Here is a 19,231-nt window from a genome sequence, read left to right as displayed (position 1 = left end):
ATTTCTATGCTCACCTTCGCGCATAGCGTTTGCTACCGCCATTTCCTGGGAAACATTACGTAAGCCATAGTTGCCAGGAAGCACGAGAAGCAGTCTGGGATCTTTGTATGCTATCGTGTTGCGCTTTAAAAGGTGAAGCTGAAGCCTCCTCCAAGTTTTCTTTTTTTTTTAAACTAACCAAGCCAGGCCATGCTGCAGAACGTTTTCTGCACTCTGGTACGGACATGGGAAAAAAAATTGTGCAAACCTCCTTCGGCCGGGCACGTTAAGCTGGGCTCAGTGGACTTGCATCACTTACGACATGAAAAATGCAGCGTCGGTAAGCCATGGCCAGCAAGTGCTTTATAGAAAGTACCTTAAAAATGTGCTACAATCCTAGGGCAATTTTTTGCCGACCAGCATCACTAGGAGCTTGCATTAAAAAAATGTCCTTGTCCTTCCACATGTAGGCCGTTGCTATGGTATCTACACTGCCACCACAAGCTGTGCTCGTGAAAAAAACAAAAACTGCAGTATTCACACAACGGCAAGTTATGGCACCGAACAGTTTGCAGCAGATCCTCTACCCCTGAACATCGATCCAAACCACCCAAAAAAGGTGAAGCATTGTTTATTGAAAAACTCTTCCGCTCTCAGAGTACACCGCACTTTGCCAAGCCTTTTTTTTTTTTATTCGTTCCCCTTTTATAACCTCACGTTAAGCAACCATCGCTCGAAATTACAATGCATCATATATCCTGTGGGTGTCCGCATTTAACGTATATATATTTTTTTTCTCCAGGTGCGCGATGTATAAGTTCATTCGGGAAAGGAGAGGGTAGTGTGTTATCGGAGCACCAAGCACACAAACTAACCAAGGCGATTGGATATGAGAGATCTTCGAAGACTGCTCGACAGAGGATCTGGGCACAGGAAAGGGGAGGATAAAGTGTGTGTGTGTGTGTTTTGGGTGAAAATTCTTCAAAAATGGATTTCAGGAAATCGATGAAGCGAGAGAAAGGCCCTGAAAAGCGTTTTGAAGCGAGTTTCTCGTGTCTATACCTACCGAAGGTGGAAACGTTTCTGCACAAGACCTCCAAAAACCCCGAAAAAAAAAAAAAAGTCCTTCCCCACCACATTTGGACGACGCACTGACGAGATGGAACCTAGCGTTGAGAAGCCAAACATGATCATCATGCACTTGGCAACGATATGGCTTGAGGCATGCATCGCCGCAGTATTACTACTTTGCAGGAAAAAAAAAATTGAGAATTTGGTGCCACTGTCGCAGAAGCGCGAACACCACAAGTGGACACTGTCCGCTAGCAAGCGCTAGTGCGGTTCAGAGCGAGTCCAACGGCAATGCTGTCGGAGGAGCGGCACCACCACCAACGTGGCTGGTAAGCTGTCCGCGAGACATACGAAAACTGTGATGAGACAACTCCACCTCTACGTAATAATGGCATCTTTAGTGATGCCGCAGTGGGGTTATGGACTAAAATTCTAATCAGAAAAAGGCGATCACAAACAAACACATACCCAGGAGAAAAGAAAATGATGCCACCCCCATCTCCAACAACCTCTGAAATCATGGAATGTTTTTCCTTGTCAAAGACCTCAGCCTTCAATTCCAAAGTCACAAAAAGTGCACGAAAAAGGGGGGTGAAGCAAGTCGTATGCTCGCAGGAGCCCCCCAAAAACAGAAAAAAGTGGGGGGTGGGGGCACCTAAACAGACAGTTAAGGACTCCTTTGATGGTTACCTGCTTTTAAAAGGAACAGCGGCAAAAACTAAAGGATGAGAGCAGAGGTATTAAACGCAACAGAAAGTGAATTTGACACAATAAATTAACACATCTGGACAAACAGGTGATGGAAGCGACGCGACGGCAACCACAAATGCAATTATCGGGAAACACTCGAACGGTACAGGCCCTAGGAGACGAGGTCCTGCCAAAGCATCGTTTTCCCTCGCACAAACGTGATCAGCACGGTGTCCTGTTCAGGTTCTAACGGATTGGCGGCGCAATGCAAGAGAGAAATGCTGCAAAAAATTCACTAGAACAAAACAAAACCTAAGAAAGAAAAAAATAAGAACTAAAATGAGAGGTGTGTGCAAGATCTATTTCGTGTCCGTCGGACAATAATGAAAATCCCGTCAATTGAAATGTTACCCATGCCAAAAATAAAGTGCAAGAAACTAGAAAGAAAACATGCCCAAATGAGAAAAAATAACGTGCACAGTTCACCACTTTAGTTGGAGTGGCATCGACGTTTAAACCTCAACTTGTGCCAACTTTGGAAAACTGCACCACAAACCCTCTCAACCTCAACTGCATCCTTTGCATCACACGCAATCAGGCATCAGTCTTGGCACACACACCTACGACGCAGAAGGCAATTAAAGTGTTGAAAAAAAAAAGTTTTTTTTCTTGTCGGAACATAGCAGGCATCACACCAGAGTGGAGATGCGTAATGCTTGTCGTGGAGAGGGGCACAAATCACCGGAAGCTTTTGCGTAACTAAGAATAAAGAGCTATACAAGCATTGGGGGGTGGGGGGGCTGATCACTGGCAGGTGGTCGGAATGCCCACCTGATAAGCAAGAACCGAAAGAGGCCAGGGAATGAGCTCTGGCAAACAACGGATAAACTGTGGAGGGTCGGAAGTCTAGCCCCGAATCCAATCGAAGCCTTCCCCACTCTCAACCCCGCACCATCCCTATCGACCCACACGAGCAAGGTCTTGAAAAAGGTTGGGCGACAGGAGAGGCTGGGGTGGGAGTTGGGAGGGGAGTGTCAACTTCACCACCTCACACCAACAAGCACATTCTCTATAGTACACACTTTTTTTTTTTTGCAGAGCCATAGATGTACAACCCGCCAAACACGGGAAAGAGACCAACAGAGCGGGGGTAGTGGGCATGTAGGGGGAAAGTGAAGCGTCGGAAGAGAGGTCAGCGGGTCACAGCCTACCCCTCTCCCCTCTTATTTCAGTATCAAACCGGCTGTTTTGGTGGAAAGCCAACACCCTCACAAACACCTTCCCACGGCAGACGTGGTGACAGACACTTTGCCAAAAACGCGTTAATTGATGTAAGGCATGTCTACGATAGAGGGAACTTAGGAGAGAAAGGGGGAGGGGGGGGTCGATGATTGGGAACTGGTGTCAGCTATGCAGCATTTCTGCGCTTCAAACAGGTTGTTTCTCAAGATGTGAAACAAGGAAGGGAGAAGAGGTAAAAAAAAAAGGACCAGAAAGAGTGAAAAATGCAAAGGAAATTAAAATAAACCGGGTAAAAAAGGGCGACAAAATTTATATATACTTTTTTTTTCTGTTCCTCTTGTCGTCGGCATTAATTACAAGTGGGGGTGACGGCAGGACTTCCGCGAGGGGAAAAGCCTCCGCACGTCAGTTTTTTTTTTTTTTCGTCGTCAGCCTCGCGTTACAACAGGACCTCCGTAGTTCTTTCCCCCCTCAACTTTACCCCCCAGGAAAGCCTCTTCACTTCGAAGTCATCATCGTTACAAACTCTGCAAGAGAGAAAACAAAGATTGGTGTCAGTGTCAAAAGATAAACCTCAAAATGCACATTTGTTACTTTAAAGGCATATCTACGCATGTGCTAGAACATTTTTCAATCCAATGAATAAAATAACTGAGCAGAAATTGCTCACTATTTTAGAATGAGAGAAAGTTGAGCTAGTTGGCAGGAATTTCTGGAACAAGTTAGGCTTGCAGACAGGGACCAAGAGGACTGAAACAGACAACCATTGTCCACATTTCCCTCTTGTACTCATGTCTGTATACCGAACTTTTTTCAAACATGGTAACTATCATTGTTTGCGGCTGAACTTAGCAGTAGTTTCCGCAGAGTGGCTGCCGTCCCATTTCTGGCAACCATTACGGACCTCAAGAGCTAAACACTTGCACCCAGCAAACACGTAAAAAAAAAGAAAGATCACAAAATTACAAATTCAAATTAAGGGGGGACGCGGCTATCGAAAACCGAAAAATCGTGAAAAGTCATTTTGAAAGACAATATTTTTGGGTTGTATGTCTCAAACTACCCGTTCTGTAATTGTGAATTGTTTGTTTTGCCGCGTTGCAAAATGGCATCGTCGGCGCGGTTGAGGCACTATTGGCGGAGCAGCGCATTCAAATCCCGCGTGCTAAAGCGCGCCTGCCATTGGCTGCTGTGCCCTTTGATGCTGCGTCCACCGTGCTCGCGTCGTTGCTCCTTGCTCCATCCGCCTCTACAAACGCCTGCTTGCGAGCTGCTCATCGCCTTGCGCTATCTTTTGGATTATTTTCTCAGCTTTTTTTTTTCGTTTTTCGCTAGTTCTTTGCTGCATGCGATGCCGGCAATGCACATGTTCGGTGTGCAGAAGTGCGATATGTGACTTGTACGAGCATCGATCTTCCACAGCGAGTGCCGACTGCGTAGACGCTTTCAGCGGCGGAACTGTGCTGTCGGCTGTCGCCAGTCGCAAATCCGACAAACCGAGTGTGCCCGGAGCCGCAAGAGCTAATTAGAAGCACTGCAGGAGCTTTGTAATAAAGAACATGTGTTCGACTATAAGGCCTGTTTTCTCAGAATGGATTTTTTTGCTAGTAGTGGTGCTGGGGAAGGTGATATCTCAAGAACCGCTCTTCAGATTTGTGTGCCGTTTTTTAAAAATTCTGTTCCTGAATGACTTTGCCAGGGGGTAACAAGCTTTTTCTGAAAGCTGGTGCAGTTAACTCATAATAAGCAATTAATTTTTGATTTAGTCATTACTGGCTACATCAAATTCAAAGTTGTGATAAAATTTTTTTGGAGGGAAAATTAAAGAAAAAGGCTTTGTAGCCCCCTGGGATATCTATCAAGGGATCATCATGATGTCCTGGCATTTCTCCAGACTCTTCCTCAGGCCTTGAGAACCATGAACCACCTAGTTAGACCTCAACAACTCTAGAACTAATAAACACATCCTCATGAGACTGCAGTTCCTCATAGTTCGGTGGTGTGAACATACCCTGAAAGTTTCATTCGGATATCTTAAAAAATAAAAAAAGTTCGGTCTCCAGGGTAGCCTCCCCCCTTAAGGGCACAAGCTGGAATAACCCACTCACTACTATGTCCCCATGCCGCATAAAATAATGATGAAGTCGGGCTGCCGGGTGTCCATGCCAAAATGTAATGGAATGCAAAATGTGAACCGCTGCACGATCGCCCGCCACCCCAACTGCCGCCATGCACTTCTCTCAATGAGATGCACGCCAGCCTCGTGCACATCTCTCCCGTAGCCCTTCCACCCCTCTGAACACAAATGGGCTGAGCCCTGCGCCATGCCACCCTCCGAAACAAGAATGGACCGCGCCAACTGTGCTGACAACGCTGCCGGCGCTGCTGCTAGATTGCTTGCTGGGCCCTCAGTTGGTTCTTTATTCTATGGCCCTCATTCTGCACAATTCTGCTAACGGATTAAGTCACTTGCACTTGTCTTTGTTCTTTGCGTCTAAGTAGTTCCTGGCCAAGCTGTTTTTCAGCCTCACTTGACTTGTCGCCGAAACGAAAGATGGCCGATTCGTCCACTTATCGTCGGCAATGCGCGACAGTGCCAGTGAAAAGTGCACTGCTATAAATTTGGAAGCGAAGTGGTTCTAACCGGTGAGGCTATCGCTGTGAACATGCTTGCATCGGATAGCGAGTGATGACTACGAAAGCAGCGCTGACGCACTAGGGCAAGCTGCCTAAACAGTGGCCCCGCAGTAGGCCCTGTAGACAATTCAGTCCCTCATAAGATTGTTTTTGTAAGGGACCTTTCGCTTCACTATGCGGAGTACCTGGATGACCTGGAGAAGGATGTCAGCAAGCTTTGCGTAAAGCAAGCAAGGCTAACAAACATTTGGATTATCGTGCAAGCCAGCGGGATGCATGTGGCTAGATGCTTGTCATGATCACGTCCCAGCATTTCTTCTGGATTTCTGAAGCTGAGATGCTGCCGCGGCAACCTTCCCGCATTTTTTAGAAGGCGCCTTTTAGGGCCACCAAAGCAATGTCTCGGCAGAGCTCGTATATCGCTTGCTGCCCGTGACCCCTCTTTGCAGTTGCTATAGCAGTGCCAGTCTTGAACGCTGACAACCGCAGCTTGTTAAGGGGGGACGTGGGTCTTGAAACGGCAAAAAAATCACAAAAAAGTTGATTTTCGGAAAAATGCATTTTCGCTACGTTTATACATTCAAGAATCCCTCCGCGAAATCTAGAAGCTAAATTTAATCGGAAAATAAAAAAATCGCGCCTAAAGGGGCCAGGGTGAACGCGAAATCAGCAAAATTTGGTCGAAAATGTTCAAACTTCGCGCCGTCACCATTTGTGAACGCGGTGGCCGATGGCCGCCATCTTGCACTTGTTTTGAAGCTGTTTTCTTTGTGCTCATTTTGCACCAGTTCAAAATGGCGTCGGTGAAGGGAAACCGACGCTATCGCGTCATTTCTGGAGGATGCGTCCGTGCCGCCGATTGGCCAAAGCGTGCACACCCCCACGCGCCTCGCTCCTATTGGTCCGGTGCTCGTCGGCGCGCGCTCGACCGCTCTCGCGTCTCGCTACGTTTGTTTATCTCTGGTTTCATCTGGTTTCATCGCGCCGCTGTCTACGTTTGTTCAGCCGCTTGCTTCACGACGTTTGATGCTCATTTCGCTGCCCGGATGGCTGGAAAAGATTGTCGTCTCAAGGCTACTACGCGTCAAGCGGCTGTGCAATGCGCGACGGAAGGCGGCTAGGCCTGTCATACTCGCGGAGTTGCCGGTTGCTGGTCTGCCTGGACATTCTACCGGATCGAGTTCCGAGCTGCAAACTGGCGCGTCTAGCGTCAACACTTCGTCCGCCCACGCCACGCATGTTGGCACAGATCGTGCAGGCACCGTTTCCTTCACGACTGAAGAAAGCAGCGAGCGCCGGAAAACGTCCGGAGCGCCGGACCTTCGAAGTGCTAACTCCAGCGAGAAGCCTCTTTGAGCGCAAGGAAGCTGGCCAAAAAGCGGAAAAAAGATAGGATGTATCCAGATTATGCCCCTGGTGAATTTCCTTGAGATTTTATTGGTATGTTCTCAATAAAGATGTTGCAGAATGTTTTTCCTTGATTTCTCAAAACAATTCCGACAGACTTCCAATCTTGGAGGTAAAATAGCTTCTGTCCTATTTCAGCTATCAACATAATTTTCTTTTTGCCAGAAAGATAAATGTATGCAGTAAGCAATATACACCTTTTCAAAGCAGCACTCTTCTCAAAAAGTTTTTGAAATGGGTCACATGCTTGACATGTCAAGATGGCATTTTTTTCTGACAACTTTGATGAGCTCTAACTCTTGCTCAGATTAGCCTAGAACATTGAATAATACCTTATGGCACTCCCTGAACATCCTAGATAATCTTTATACTCAAATTACTGTGTTAGGGTTTTCTGTTTAGATGCTAATTTTCCTCCAAACAAAGGACTCGGCTTATACAATGCATGTAGAGTATATCAGAAACTACTTATCCTGTGGCAAAATTAATTGCATTTTTAGAATCTGCATATTAAAATACACAATGTGTGAAAATTTCGTTCAGATCTGTCCACAAATAAAAAAGTTGTATTTCAAGTGTAGCCTCCCCCCTTAACATGTGATCGGAGTGCACAGGAAGCAGAGTTAAACAGTTAAACGAGTCAACTCAATCAGAAGCCAGATGGAGGAAGGAGAACTGGCTTGCCCGCCATAACAGTTTTCTAGCACCAGCTACGCCATCCCCCATTAAAATTTTCTTCATGCAACCTGGTTATAACAATGGAATTTTCATGGCACTTGAATATTGTTATAAGTGGGTTCGACTGTACAACCATGCAACTACAAGTAGGGGAGGGGGTTCAGAAAGATACAAAAACCAGATGAGGACGTTTGTAGTTTAGGTGCACTTTGCGCACTGCAGGCTATACTAGCACCATAACTGCACAATCGCTCCAAGGGCGCCGTTCAACTTCCTGGCCTGGCCACCTCGCATTTCCATTCTGGGCTTACAGCACCCGACGGTACCAAAGCATTTGAATTGCGGCCAGCAACAAGCACGACCGGCACACGTGGGTGACCGAGAAAGTTCATCCGCAAGCGATGGTGGCGGCACGTTCACGAGCATAGGCGTTTTTCGCCAGCGATGGTGATGGTGCGTTTGCAAGCTATGGCGACAGCAACGCGACGTCGGCGGAGAAAAGTTTTCGCATCAAATATTCAACTGCGGGTTTCAGCTCCAACTCTCACTAATAAAGAGGCTGCGCAACGAGAGACGAGAGCGGATGTTTTGAATGCGCTGTCATCTAGCTCTGCACGACGGATGGATGCATGATCAAAAAGGCAACCAAGATGCACAAAACTGCTGCAAGAAAATGAAAAACTACATCAAAATGTAAAGATAATGTGTCTTCACAGGCAAAGGACTACATCCCAGGCAGGTTTTAGGTGCTCAACGTAAAGATTTAAATGTTTACAACAAATGAAACTGAGCTCCGTTTTTTCAGCTTTCATTTGTGCAGTAGCTTTCAGTCATTCCAGTGCCATTTCACAACGAATGAAAATAAAATCATCCTGTCTTTTGCACTTAGATCCTGAAACATTGATAAGTAATAGAGCTGTCTATATTTAACTACACCTATAAAATAATTCATAATGGTTTTTTTGCAAAAGTCGTTAGTAAGACAATATGCTTAGGAAAGTTAAAAAAATATTATGCTCATTTCGGCATTTAAAAAATAAACCAATAGCTTTATTGCACAGAATGGGCCTTTGTGAACATGCGGATGCGAAAATCTTGGTGAACTTGTGTGTAATTAATTTGGGGTGACCATTAGTGGCTGTCAATTGTTGTAACTTGAAAACTAATAGATAACACAAAACTAGTTTCAGTTGTGATACCAGCATGACAAATCACACCTGCATGTCAAATTTCACCAACTTATTTCCATAAATAAAAAAAGTTTTCATTGCGACGTCCCTCCTTAACAGTGCCTTCTGCAAAAACGATGGCCTAACGTTTCATTATTTGCACTATTCCATTGAAACGGTGCGAACTTTATGAACACCCCAGTATAGCCACGCAGCACAACACAGTAAAATCTCGTTAATATGTAGCCACTTAATGAGCATTTCCGGTGTAAATACAGTCGTGATAAATCCCCTGCCCCTTCGCCATTGAACCTAATGTATTGGCTGACCGCTTAAGCCGAGATCACTTAATGCATGCCGAATGGTTGGTGCGTAGTATTTACTTCATTTTTCGGCACGTACAAGTGTGGAATCTGTGATATGTCGTGCGTGCAGACCACAGATAGTGAAACTGCAGTGCGCGGACCTTTCCCAGACTGCAGCCGTCACCAATAGCGACACAAAAACATGGTGTCTATGATGCATTTCCTCCTCCCATAGCTTCTAGCGCTTCCACGTCGTCATCGACATGGATGATGGCCCTTCCGTATCTGAATGGGCTAGTGCGTTGACAGTCATGAGGGTGTTTTCAGAGAAGTGGGGGTCTGATGGAGGAATTGGCTTGCAGCATTCCAGAGTTTGAACATGCAGCCGTCGCTGCAAGTGAAAATCATTTCTTGCTGCATGCTCGCAAATAAAACTTGTCTGTCAGTGTGTTTGAGTGAGCATTAAGTTTTTTTGGCCGGTGAGTCAATAGCCGCTCATCTGCCATTGTCGGTTAATTAGTACATTGCTTAGTGCATACCTGATCCACGTTCCCTGCCAACTACCTATTAACGAGGTTTTACTGTACCATGCTGCCTGGACTAACTACCACAACTTACCTTCATAGTTGACCTGTCCATCACCGTCGATGTCGGCCTCGCGGATCATCTCATCCACTTCCTCGTCGGTGAGCTTCTCGCCAAGGTTGGTCATGACGTGGCGTAGCTCGGCCGCCGAGATGAACCCGTTGCCGTCCTTGTCAAAGACCCGGAACGCTTCACGGATCTCCTCCTCACTGTCCGTGTCCTTCATCTTGCGCGCCATCATGGTCAGGAACTCGGGGAAGTCAATCGTCCCATTGCCTGTGCAGTTAAACAACTCCATTTAACCTACTAACACCAACAACTTCGTCGTCGTCACCAGCCTATTCAAGGGACACTAAAGGCAAATACTAAGTCAACATGGACTGTTAAATTACCATTCCCGAAACTTCACAGTGCTTGTTTCATGCCAAGAATCGCCCCCTCCAGAGCGGGGGTGGCTATGTTGGATACACATGTCATCACCATCCTTCACTGCCGTCGGTAAGTAAAGCAGCATCCGACAGACAGCGCTGGTAGTTTTCTTGAAACACAAACGCGCCTCCACCGAGAAACTGAGCCAAGACAGAGCATTGGATTTGCCACTGCAGCTGCACTTGGTCAAGTGGCGTGGACCACTCGGGCATCCCATGGCATCACATGGGCATTCTCTGCTACTTGCAGTTTGTGCGAGTTTCACAAGCCAGCAAAACCAGTGCAACACTATGTGATAACGAAAACCTTGAGCCATTCGCACCGTTGTCAAGGGCAACGTGCACGACTTGTTTCTTTTAAAAATAGAATAGGATTGCACAAGTAGCATGTTCTTCCTTCTTATAATGCAATGCAATGATATGATCTTTTTATTACAAGTGGTTGAGTACTAGCGACAGAATTACGAGAGCGCCTATGTCATTGGGCTTGTACTCAGGGGAGTGAAATCGTGTCCCGCATTCCAATTTGTCGATTACGAAAGTTCTGTTCATGATAATATTGATGCCTTAGATGTTCCCAAGCATTTACCTATCACTTTAGCTTGACTAAATATTTGCCCTTAGTGTCCCTTTAGGCCCCACTGGAAGAAGGCATTTGCCAGTGAACTGCAGGTACCCTTGTCAGGTGTCAGTTTTCTCATACCACGTTAGTCTAATTATTGGAGCTAATCCCCTGCCCTCCCCAAGTGTCTCCCTTGCCTTGACTTCATTCTGTTAACTCTAATGAACCACAAATTATGTGCCACGCAATTCAACAACCTTGAACTGAACTAGAATACCACTAGCATGGTATACCGCTAGCATCTAAATATGATGACTATCATTTTCCGTTCATAGTTTGCTGCATAGTTAGTCCTTACATTCTCAAGGCTTTGTGCTGCTTACGAAGGCAATCTATAGGTGGCAACGTCGTTGCTGCATCAGAATGAGTAAGTGTCTGGCTTTTGCACTGGCTTTTGCACAATAGAACTTTTGCACTGAACCGGGCATCATGAGAGCTTTGGTGTTAAGCGTGCAGATTGAAGTACTCAGGTTATCTACGATGTTTACATTTCCAAATTCCCAGAGTTTTCCAGGTTTTCCCCGAGTGGCTTTACAAAATTCCCCGAGTGACACAGAACTGTTTTATGTCAAGGCGGGCTGACACCATGTCGCCCGATGCTGTCACTAGTGAGCATGTTAAAAAGTAGGACTTAATCCAGTTTTTATGTTAAGGAATAGCGCTTATTTTATTCAATAAGGAAACAAAAGGGGAGGGGGGGCTAGTGAAATACTAGGCAAATAACATACCTTTGAAAAAAAAAATGGTAAAACCTATGGTAAAATAGTAAAACCTATCGAGTCAAACGTACACAAATACGAATAAATAGGAGGTGCATACAGAAGCACATATTTTCGAATATGAGCGATTTCTATCGATTGATTACAAGCTCATTGGTATGACATCCAAACTTTGTCACAGGTGAGATTCTCTCTCAACAGCTTTTAAATCATCATAAACTGCCCAGACATACTCTCAGGCCGCGCACAACGCCTCAGTGTTGCATTTTACAGCTCGAAAGAGTGTTTTGGATGAGGGACACCTGCATCTCGACGCCAGCCAATACCTTCCTTTTTTTAGATCAAGCTCCTTTAAAGAAGTGGCAGCACGCTTCCTTTCTCGTTCATTCCTCAATGTGTAGGTCCTTTCTGTTCTCGTCCTTCCGATGCACGTTCGCTTCACGAACCATTTGAACCCTCCTCTTGGTCAGTTGTAGTCAACATACAATTTTTAGTACTCCCTAGGGAGTCACAAAAACATCAGAAAAATCTGGCAGTTCGACAAAATGAATGCATGTCTTTCATTGCCCTTAAAGGCTCAAATCGCCACAAGCACATCCAAAAAAAAAGCTCTGAATGCCTGCCCAACACTTATTAGGCATATCGGTGCTCATACTGCGACAGGAGATGGCGAGCGTATGCGCGTGTAATTAAGGAATACAGTCCCGTGACAATTGCCCCTTCCCACTCTTGTTATGCTTCACCGCAATACTTTTGAGCATGCTTCACTACGTAACATTACTGTACTAAGGTGAAGAGAACTTTCAGGAACAGGCCTTGTGCAACGTGCCGTGCTTTCCGAGCTTCGAAGCTAATAACGAGGATCACAAAGGCGGAGTCACATTGTTGACAGTGGCGAATTCTTTCAATGAAAAACGCGGCACCAAATGGCAAGAAGCTTATAAGCGAACGTCGAAGCAGCTGGGCCTAGAGCTACCACGGTGGTGGCTACGGCTACAAGCGGATCTGCGTAAGAAAGTGCCATTCGAGGCAGCGGGGTAATCAAAATAGTGGCGGTGGTGGCTTTATTTGATTAATGCCATTTTGGAGATGCGGTCACAGCAAGAAGATCAGAAAATTCGACGGCGAAGGTTCTTGCGTCCAAACTTTTAGCCGTTCTTATACATTGACTCTATGGAGTACGTGGTGGTGCCGTGAAGCTGTCCAAATTATCGGGCATCCGGAAAGCCGGTCATTGACTTTGGTCGGAAAGCCGGTCGATCACATGGCGTCAAAATAGATTTGTTACGACTCCTCTATGTTACTCAAGCCAGCATTGCCACAACTTTCGTTTCCTTTCAATAAAATCGCAGCTAATTTTCCCCGATAGAAGCACAAATTCACTGAATATTTCCGGACTATTCAATATCCCTGAGAATTCCCGATTTTCCCGGTTGCAAGACACTCCGAGTACTGGCAACATGGCTGCCAAACTGTCTGGTTCTCACGTTGAGACACGTCAAGCAGACGACGCGAGTTGCACTCTGCCAATAAGATGGCTCCGCGCACTCATGTGTGCTGAACAGCGAATAGCAATGCGTATTTTGCTTTTTTTGATGCCTTTCTTTTCTGCAACCAATGCGTGAAATGAAGCAGCGGGAATTTGAAAACGAAGAAATGCTCTTCCAAATGAGACCATGATGGCACCTACGGCGCTTGCGAAATGACAGCTCTGGGTTGCAAGAAAACTGCAGTTTTGGCTTCAGATCTACCTTGTCGCCATTTTCCAGTCCGAAAGACACAACCCAGATAAAGTATTTCCGGACTTCACGCAAGTGGCCAGAAGAAGCATGCATGCATTGCTACAGCAGTGTTGTATGAGCATTATCTAGACAAATTATACCCAAACTTTTGTTTGTTGCAGCAAATAGTCAGCTATAGCTAAATTCGGTAAAGGCGATATTCCTGTTTGCCATTTTATGCCCTCTCATGTAAACTCCACATTGAAGGAGCCTCCACACGATTTGATAATTGCCTTTGTAACCACCTTTCATGAGAGAGAGAGAGAGGCAAAGGCAGTTACATCAACTAGACACACAAGACCTGCTACCCTATGTAGGTGTAAGAGGCTCACTCAACAAGCTTTCCAAGTTAAAGCAGCAGAACAGCAGGAAGGTTGGTAGGAAACGTCAAAGCAGCTAGGCCTAGCAACACCATGGCGACTACAGCAGCTAGATTAATGTGCAAGAGCGCTGGTTCGATGCTGCGAGATAAAACTGCAGCGGTGGAGGCGGCTTCGAGTAACGTCGCCTGGGACCTGCGGTCACAATAATAGAATTGGACAGCAAAGGGTGTCAGCGTCTGAACTTTCAGAAATCTTTATGCGTTTGCTCTATGGGATTCGCGGCGATGCAGCGAAAGCAACCGAATTATCAGCCATGTTTGTAAAACCAGTCGATTGTATCAAGAAAACAATAGACAAATGCTTACCACACCAGCCCACACCTTTATTTACTGAATCCGCTTGCCCCCACCTCTATTTCACACAAAATCAGCGCGGCAGTTGCAATTCTTGTCTTCCTGCGACTTATAAGCGCTCGCAGTGGCAAGGGCCTCGCAACTACTACCTTTGCAGAGCGACTTTGGCATGAAAGCTGCATTTTTGCTGCATTTTTGTTGAAGGAAATGTGCTTTTTACCACCACACGAACACTCCAGCTTATTTTTCATCAGTGAAAGCTGGCTGGCAACAGAATGTCTGCCCAAAGTGACGTAGCTGGCAGGTTTGACTTATGCCAGTGTGCGAGCTGCGGCAGTGTCATGCTTTTCATTCTCACAACTTTTCTTGTGCAGCATCACGTGCTACAGAGTCAAAATGAAACTACTGCACCCCGCAAATGCTGCAGGCTGTTCTGTTGTCACTACTGATGCGATCACATATGGTAGCCATGCAGTTCTGAAGGCACAAAACCAATGCGTGTCGTACCGCTGCATTCCTGTACAATTCCCACTTATGACTATGGCAACTAGAACACCCGTATTTCGATTCAAACCGAACTGGGCACACATCTTTTACGGGTCACATTGAGCAATGCAAGCACCCGTAAGTAATCTGCACAATTGCAATTTCCATTAAACCTCACCGTCAGCGTCGACTTCGTTGATCATATCCTGAAGCTCCGCTTCCGTGGGGTTCTGGCCCAGTGACCTCATCACCGTCCCAAGCTCCTTGGTTGTGATTGTGCCATCGCCATCCTTGTCAAACAGCGAGAATGCCTCTTTGAATTCTGCACAGACAGAGCGGGAGCAGGAAAAAAATGAAATTGAGCCCCCAAGCAACTCTGAAGCATAAGTTAATTCACAGAGGGGCTACGTGCTAGACTCAAATCAAAATAGCTTCAGTCACTTCTTTGCCTGAAAATTTATCTACCAAATAGAGAGAATGGCACCAAGAATAGTTACAAGCCTGTGAAACAGAGAAGACTGCAAGTTGTGAAAAATTCAACACGTACTCAATAATACAAACGTCTCAGTGCCAATAGTTGCTTTGTTAAGACATCAGGAAAACACATCACAAGTAATGGAATAGGCGAGTTGGTACAGATGCATACTTCTAAATGACGAACAAAACACCGGGTATGGAAGAAATGATGCCCGTATGGCAGCGTGAACTCTAGGGCACCGCTAAAAGCAGAACACAAGTGGAGTTTTGTTTTGCTACATCGCCAGTGCATCCTTCAAACTAAAGGTAGCGAAATGGTACTTCTGGCTTAAAAGGTCAATGAAACTGTTCGGATAAAACAGCTACAGTAGAACATCCACGTAATAATTTAGGTGAAGCGTCTCATATTAAGAGAGCTACGGACAATTACATGTTACCCTCTTCCCTTGTCATGCTTTCTCTCAACTCATTCACCAAGTGATCATGGCTAAGCCCCAATTCACTGGTTCTACATGATGCGACGTGTCATCTACACATGTGTTGCGAGCATGTCCAGCAACCACAGGCAAGCTGGGCATTTTGAGGTATGGGCGGATGCGTACACTAAGGCCCCTTCATATTACTACCACTGTATTGAAGGAGCTTTAGCATAATAGACATACGTGGGCCAGTGAGCAGCCTGCACGGTCCAGCCACCTGGTGGAGTAGAGCTTAACCAGCCAAACAACAAGCTAATATTTCTGTAACCAAGTGTAGTGACGCTACAAGTGCAACCCATTTCAAAGCAGTCAGAAATTAATTTCGGAGCAGGTTTAAGAAAATGATTGCAAACTACTATGTGGGGCTCTTACAATGGGTACTGCATGTGAAAGCAGTAAGTGATCACTGGTTCATAAATCCACACGAAATATACCCCCCCCCCTCCCCTTTTTTATCACAGTCCTTACTGTGGACTGCAATGAAGCGTGGTGCCCTGAGATGCGCCTAAAAGAGTGAAAGCACTTCGACATGCTACATGCAGAATTCACAAGTATTTTGAATACCTTCACTGTGACCTAGCTTGCCCCTATATGTATTCTTTCAGATGGAGCACTAATTTGAATATAAGGCACTGCCAGCAGTATGAAATATTCACCCATTTTTCACTGTGCTGTGATTCAATGACAAGCATCTACTTGAAATACTGCAATGGTCGATACTGCCGAAGTGGTTTGTTTTCGCTCGCCACACAGCTTGATGTGCGTCGTGCACCATAGCGAAGCGCAGATACACTCACGTGATCTTTTACTGTGCACATGTAACGCTGCCAGATTAGGCTGTGCTCAGAGAATTCAGTTTGGAGCTTTCTGCCTAGATGCGAGCTTTCGTCATTCCGTACTGTAAGTGCAAAAACAAACTTCACGAAGGAGTTTGCGGTAGTTGCCAACACGTCACCCACGGACCCAATCTCTGCTTCCGGCTACTGTTAGATATGGAGCTGTTTCCTGCGATTACTTTGAGTTCCCCAAACCACTTCGAGTCGCAGCACAGCTAATTGAGGAATGCCGAAGCAGGAAAGCACATTCCAGAGGAGCGGCCGAGCAAACAAGTTTAAGGCAACAAGTTCACGTGCCAACAAGTTCGTGCGCCGCCGGGATTAGCAGGTGGGCCTCTGACAATGGAGCATGAGCAGCCCTCCCCTTCTCCTCGTTAGAAGTGCATTGCCAGTCTGCGAGGCAAGACCGCAGAGAGCCGCCAGGTGTGACACCGCGACACGGGCGCCTACCATTGGCTGAAAGTGGCGTCATCGGAGTGGACTCTCCCATTGGTCAAACATGACGTGACTTACAGTGCTCGAAGGGTTTATAAGAAGCCTTCCAGAGAGACCTGAGCATTCTGGGACATTCCCTGATTCCCTGATTCACCTCTCTCGAACTTCTTGCCGCGGGCCGCAGCGTCCGAGTTGCTGCCGGCCCGTAATGACTGTACGAATGTTACTTGTCGCTCACCTCCCTGTACATAATGTAGAATAAATCCTCCCAAGTTTGGGTTTTCATCCCGAAGTCCGTCCTTCAACCCCTACACTACCAGCTAAGCCCGTGATCTCACACCCAATCAACGAAGCGGTTTACTGGTTCGAGCAACATATTGGAGGCCATCTTGCTGCAACAACCTGCCCACCACCGCATCAGCTGGCAGCAATTTCTGGCACGGCTGTATATGGTACAGTAAGGTTTAACCAGCGGCGCTTCGTCAGTATACAACGGCAAGTTTCCGTTTGGTGCCGAGGTGACCAAAATTTTTGTAGCGGCCGTACGAGATTCTTGCATTGTGAAATTGCCACGCCAAGAAAAGCGGGGGATAGGCGACAAATTGAATTGCATAAAAGTTGTTCTCGGCTGACATGTCTGCGCCAAATCGAGTCGGACACTATACAGCGTCTGAAACTTCGGTCACCGTTTTACATTGGCCATACAGCAGCACAGGGTCCGACTCGGCGCCACTGCGACTGCTCGCTTGCCACCAGAAAATCGAGGGTGTCCCGTTGCGCAAGCAACCTGCACACGTCGGGGTGGGAGGTACTGAATATAGACAGCAACCCATGGAAGAAACATCAGTATGATTGCTTGACTCGGCCCACCACGGAGATAATGCAGCCGCTGGTCCACGCCATGCCACTTTAGATAGTGCAGTAAAATGACGCTCAAGGATACAGTTCCGTTTTTTGGGAGAAGCATGAGCGACCCCTCCAGCGCAGAGTGGCCACAGATCTCAAATTTTGCTAACATTTGAAACATTGAAAAATATAATGTGTTCACCATTACGCCCTTGGCAAAAATTTACACCAGCAGCAAAGTAAGAATACAGTTACTGCTATATTAGCTCTGTGCCACCAGCCGGCTGCACCGTGCAGGTCGTTTACGTTTGCGCTTCCACTCATCTCGTTAAATACCCAGTCCGCTTGTGTTTACTCGAATACTGAACATGCTAACCACTGTGGTAGTGATCCTCTGGTGTGAAGAGAATGCTGAAGATGTGTAGATCTTGGCGGCAATCAGATACCGGCAGTCCGATGCACTGCAACTACTCCTCTCGTGTGCTGCCTTGCATAGGGACACGATGTCACAGTTTGACATGTCGCCGCTCGCTATATTTGAAGCCCACAACATAACAAGGGCGATCCATGGTGCTGGCGAAAAGAACGCTGGAGATCTGCACTGACCACACAGCTTGCGTCAACACTTGCTGTACGTAACACAAGCCAACACTTGCTGTGTGCTGGAAGTGCCCGAGTGTAGCGATAAATTGTCATGTATTCTTTCACTATTTTACAGAAACAAATTAACCAACACTTGAACTATTATGAACATTTGTTCCCCATAAAGTTGAAAGAATTGTCAATGAAGCGCTCTGGGTAGCCAATTGGATAGCTTGTCCTACTGATGTCAGATGGAGAACATGTGTCAACATGGGTAGGGCGGCTAAAAACAGGGGAGCAGCACTGCTGCTATAGGTAGTGATGTACATTTTTAAAACCTTATCAAGGACATGCTTTACACGGAATTGCATGGAATTGTCGAAATCGTTTCAGAGTCCCTTTAAGCATTAGTCTACCTAGTTAATTTAGCAGTTGCTGGCGAAGCCAACGGGCCAAGTCAAGCAGGGGCTGGGGAGCTGCACATTGGCCTGCCTCAGGCATCCAACAGTTCTTGCCTAGCATAATACAGTAGAACCCCGCTGTTACGTTCCTCACTGCTGCGTTTTCCCGGCTGCTACGTCGTATTCATCTGGTCCCGGCATAGCTTCCGTAGGATACAATGTATAAGGAACCCCGCTGTTACGTAGTAGCTGTGAAAACGTTCTCGCATGGCACGTCGCAACTTAGCACCCCGCACCCGCCTGGGCTAAAGTAGGCAACGCGTTTCAACAGCCATTTTGGCTTTTGACGAGTTTTGGCTGGGCTTGGCTATGGAACTGGCTGCAAGAAGCCGCACGCCAGTTTGAGAGGCTGCCGCCATTCGTGAAAAATGCTCTCGCTATCATCACTGATTACGGTCACCGTATTGTTGTTGGACGTCACGGAGGAAGGAAACTCAGGAGAGGCCCTGACGTCACTCTTTGTGAAGCTAAAGTGAAACCAGAAGTTGGCGTTGCTCTGCCTATCGGGCCAGCTCTCCTCTCTTGTTTACATTTCTCCCACGCCGCGCTGTACGCAACCGGGCTGCTCGGACGCGCGTGCTCCGCAGCAATACATGGCAATACTAAACAATTGTTAGCACGTTAGCATGATTATGCCAAA

The 19,231-nt window shown here is 46.5% G+C and overlaps 1 protein-coding gene across 3 annotated transcripts in view; it reads right to left on the bottom strand.

Moving 5' to 3' along the window:
* Nucleotides 1-594: 594 nt before the first annotated feature.
* The window catches only part of LOC139050693 (calmodulin), a 31,412-nt gene continuing 12,775 nt past the window's right edge, over nucleotides 595-19,231 (bottom strand). For all 3 annotated transcript variants that reach the window (XM_070527313.1, XM_070527314.1, XM_070527312.1), the window contains exons 3-5: nucleotides 14,654-14,797; nucleotides 9,797-10,039; nucleotides 595-3,509 (exon numbers count right to left, since the gene is read on the bottom strand). In XM_070527313.1, the coding sequence (XP_070383414.1) occupies nucleotides 3,481-3,509; nucleotides 9,797-10,039; nucleotides 14,654-14,797 (416 nt within the window). In that variant the 3' untranslated portion in view covers nucleotides 595-3,480. The remainder of the gene's footprint in view (nucleotides 3,510-9,796; nucleotides 10,040-14,653; nucleotides 14,798-19,231) is intronic.

Source organism: Dermacentor albipictus, chromosome 10 (assembly GCF_038994185.2).
Source record: "Dermacentor albipictus isolate Rhodes 1998 colony chromosome 10, USDA_Dalb.pri_finalv2, whole genome shotgun sequence".
NCBI classification, from domain to species: domain Eukaryota; kingdom Metazoa; phylum Arthropoda; class Arachnida; order Ixodida; family Ixodidae; genus Dermacentor; species Dermacentor albipictus.
The sequence above is the reverse complement of the archived record's forward strand: the minus strand, read 5'-3'. Positions and strand labels throughout refer to the sequence as shown.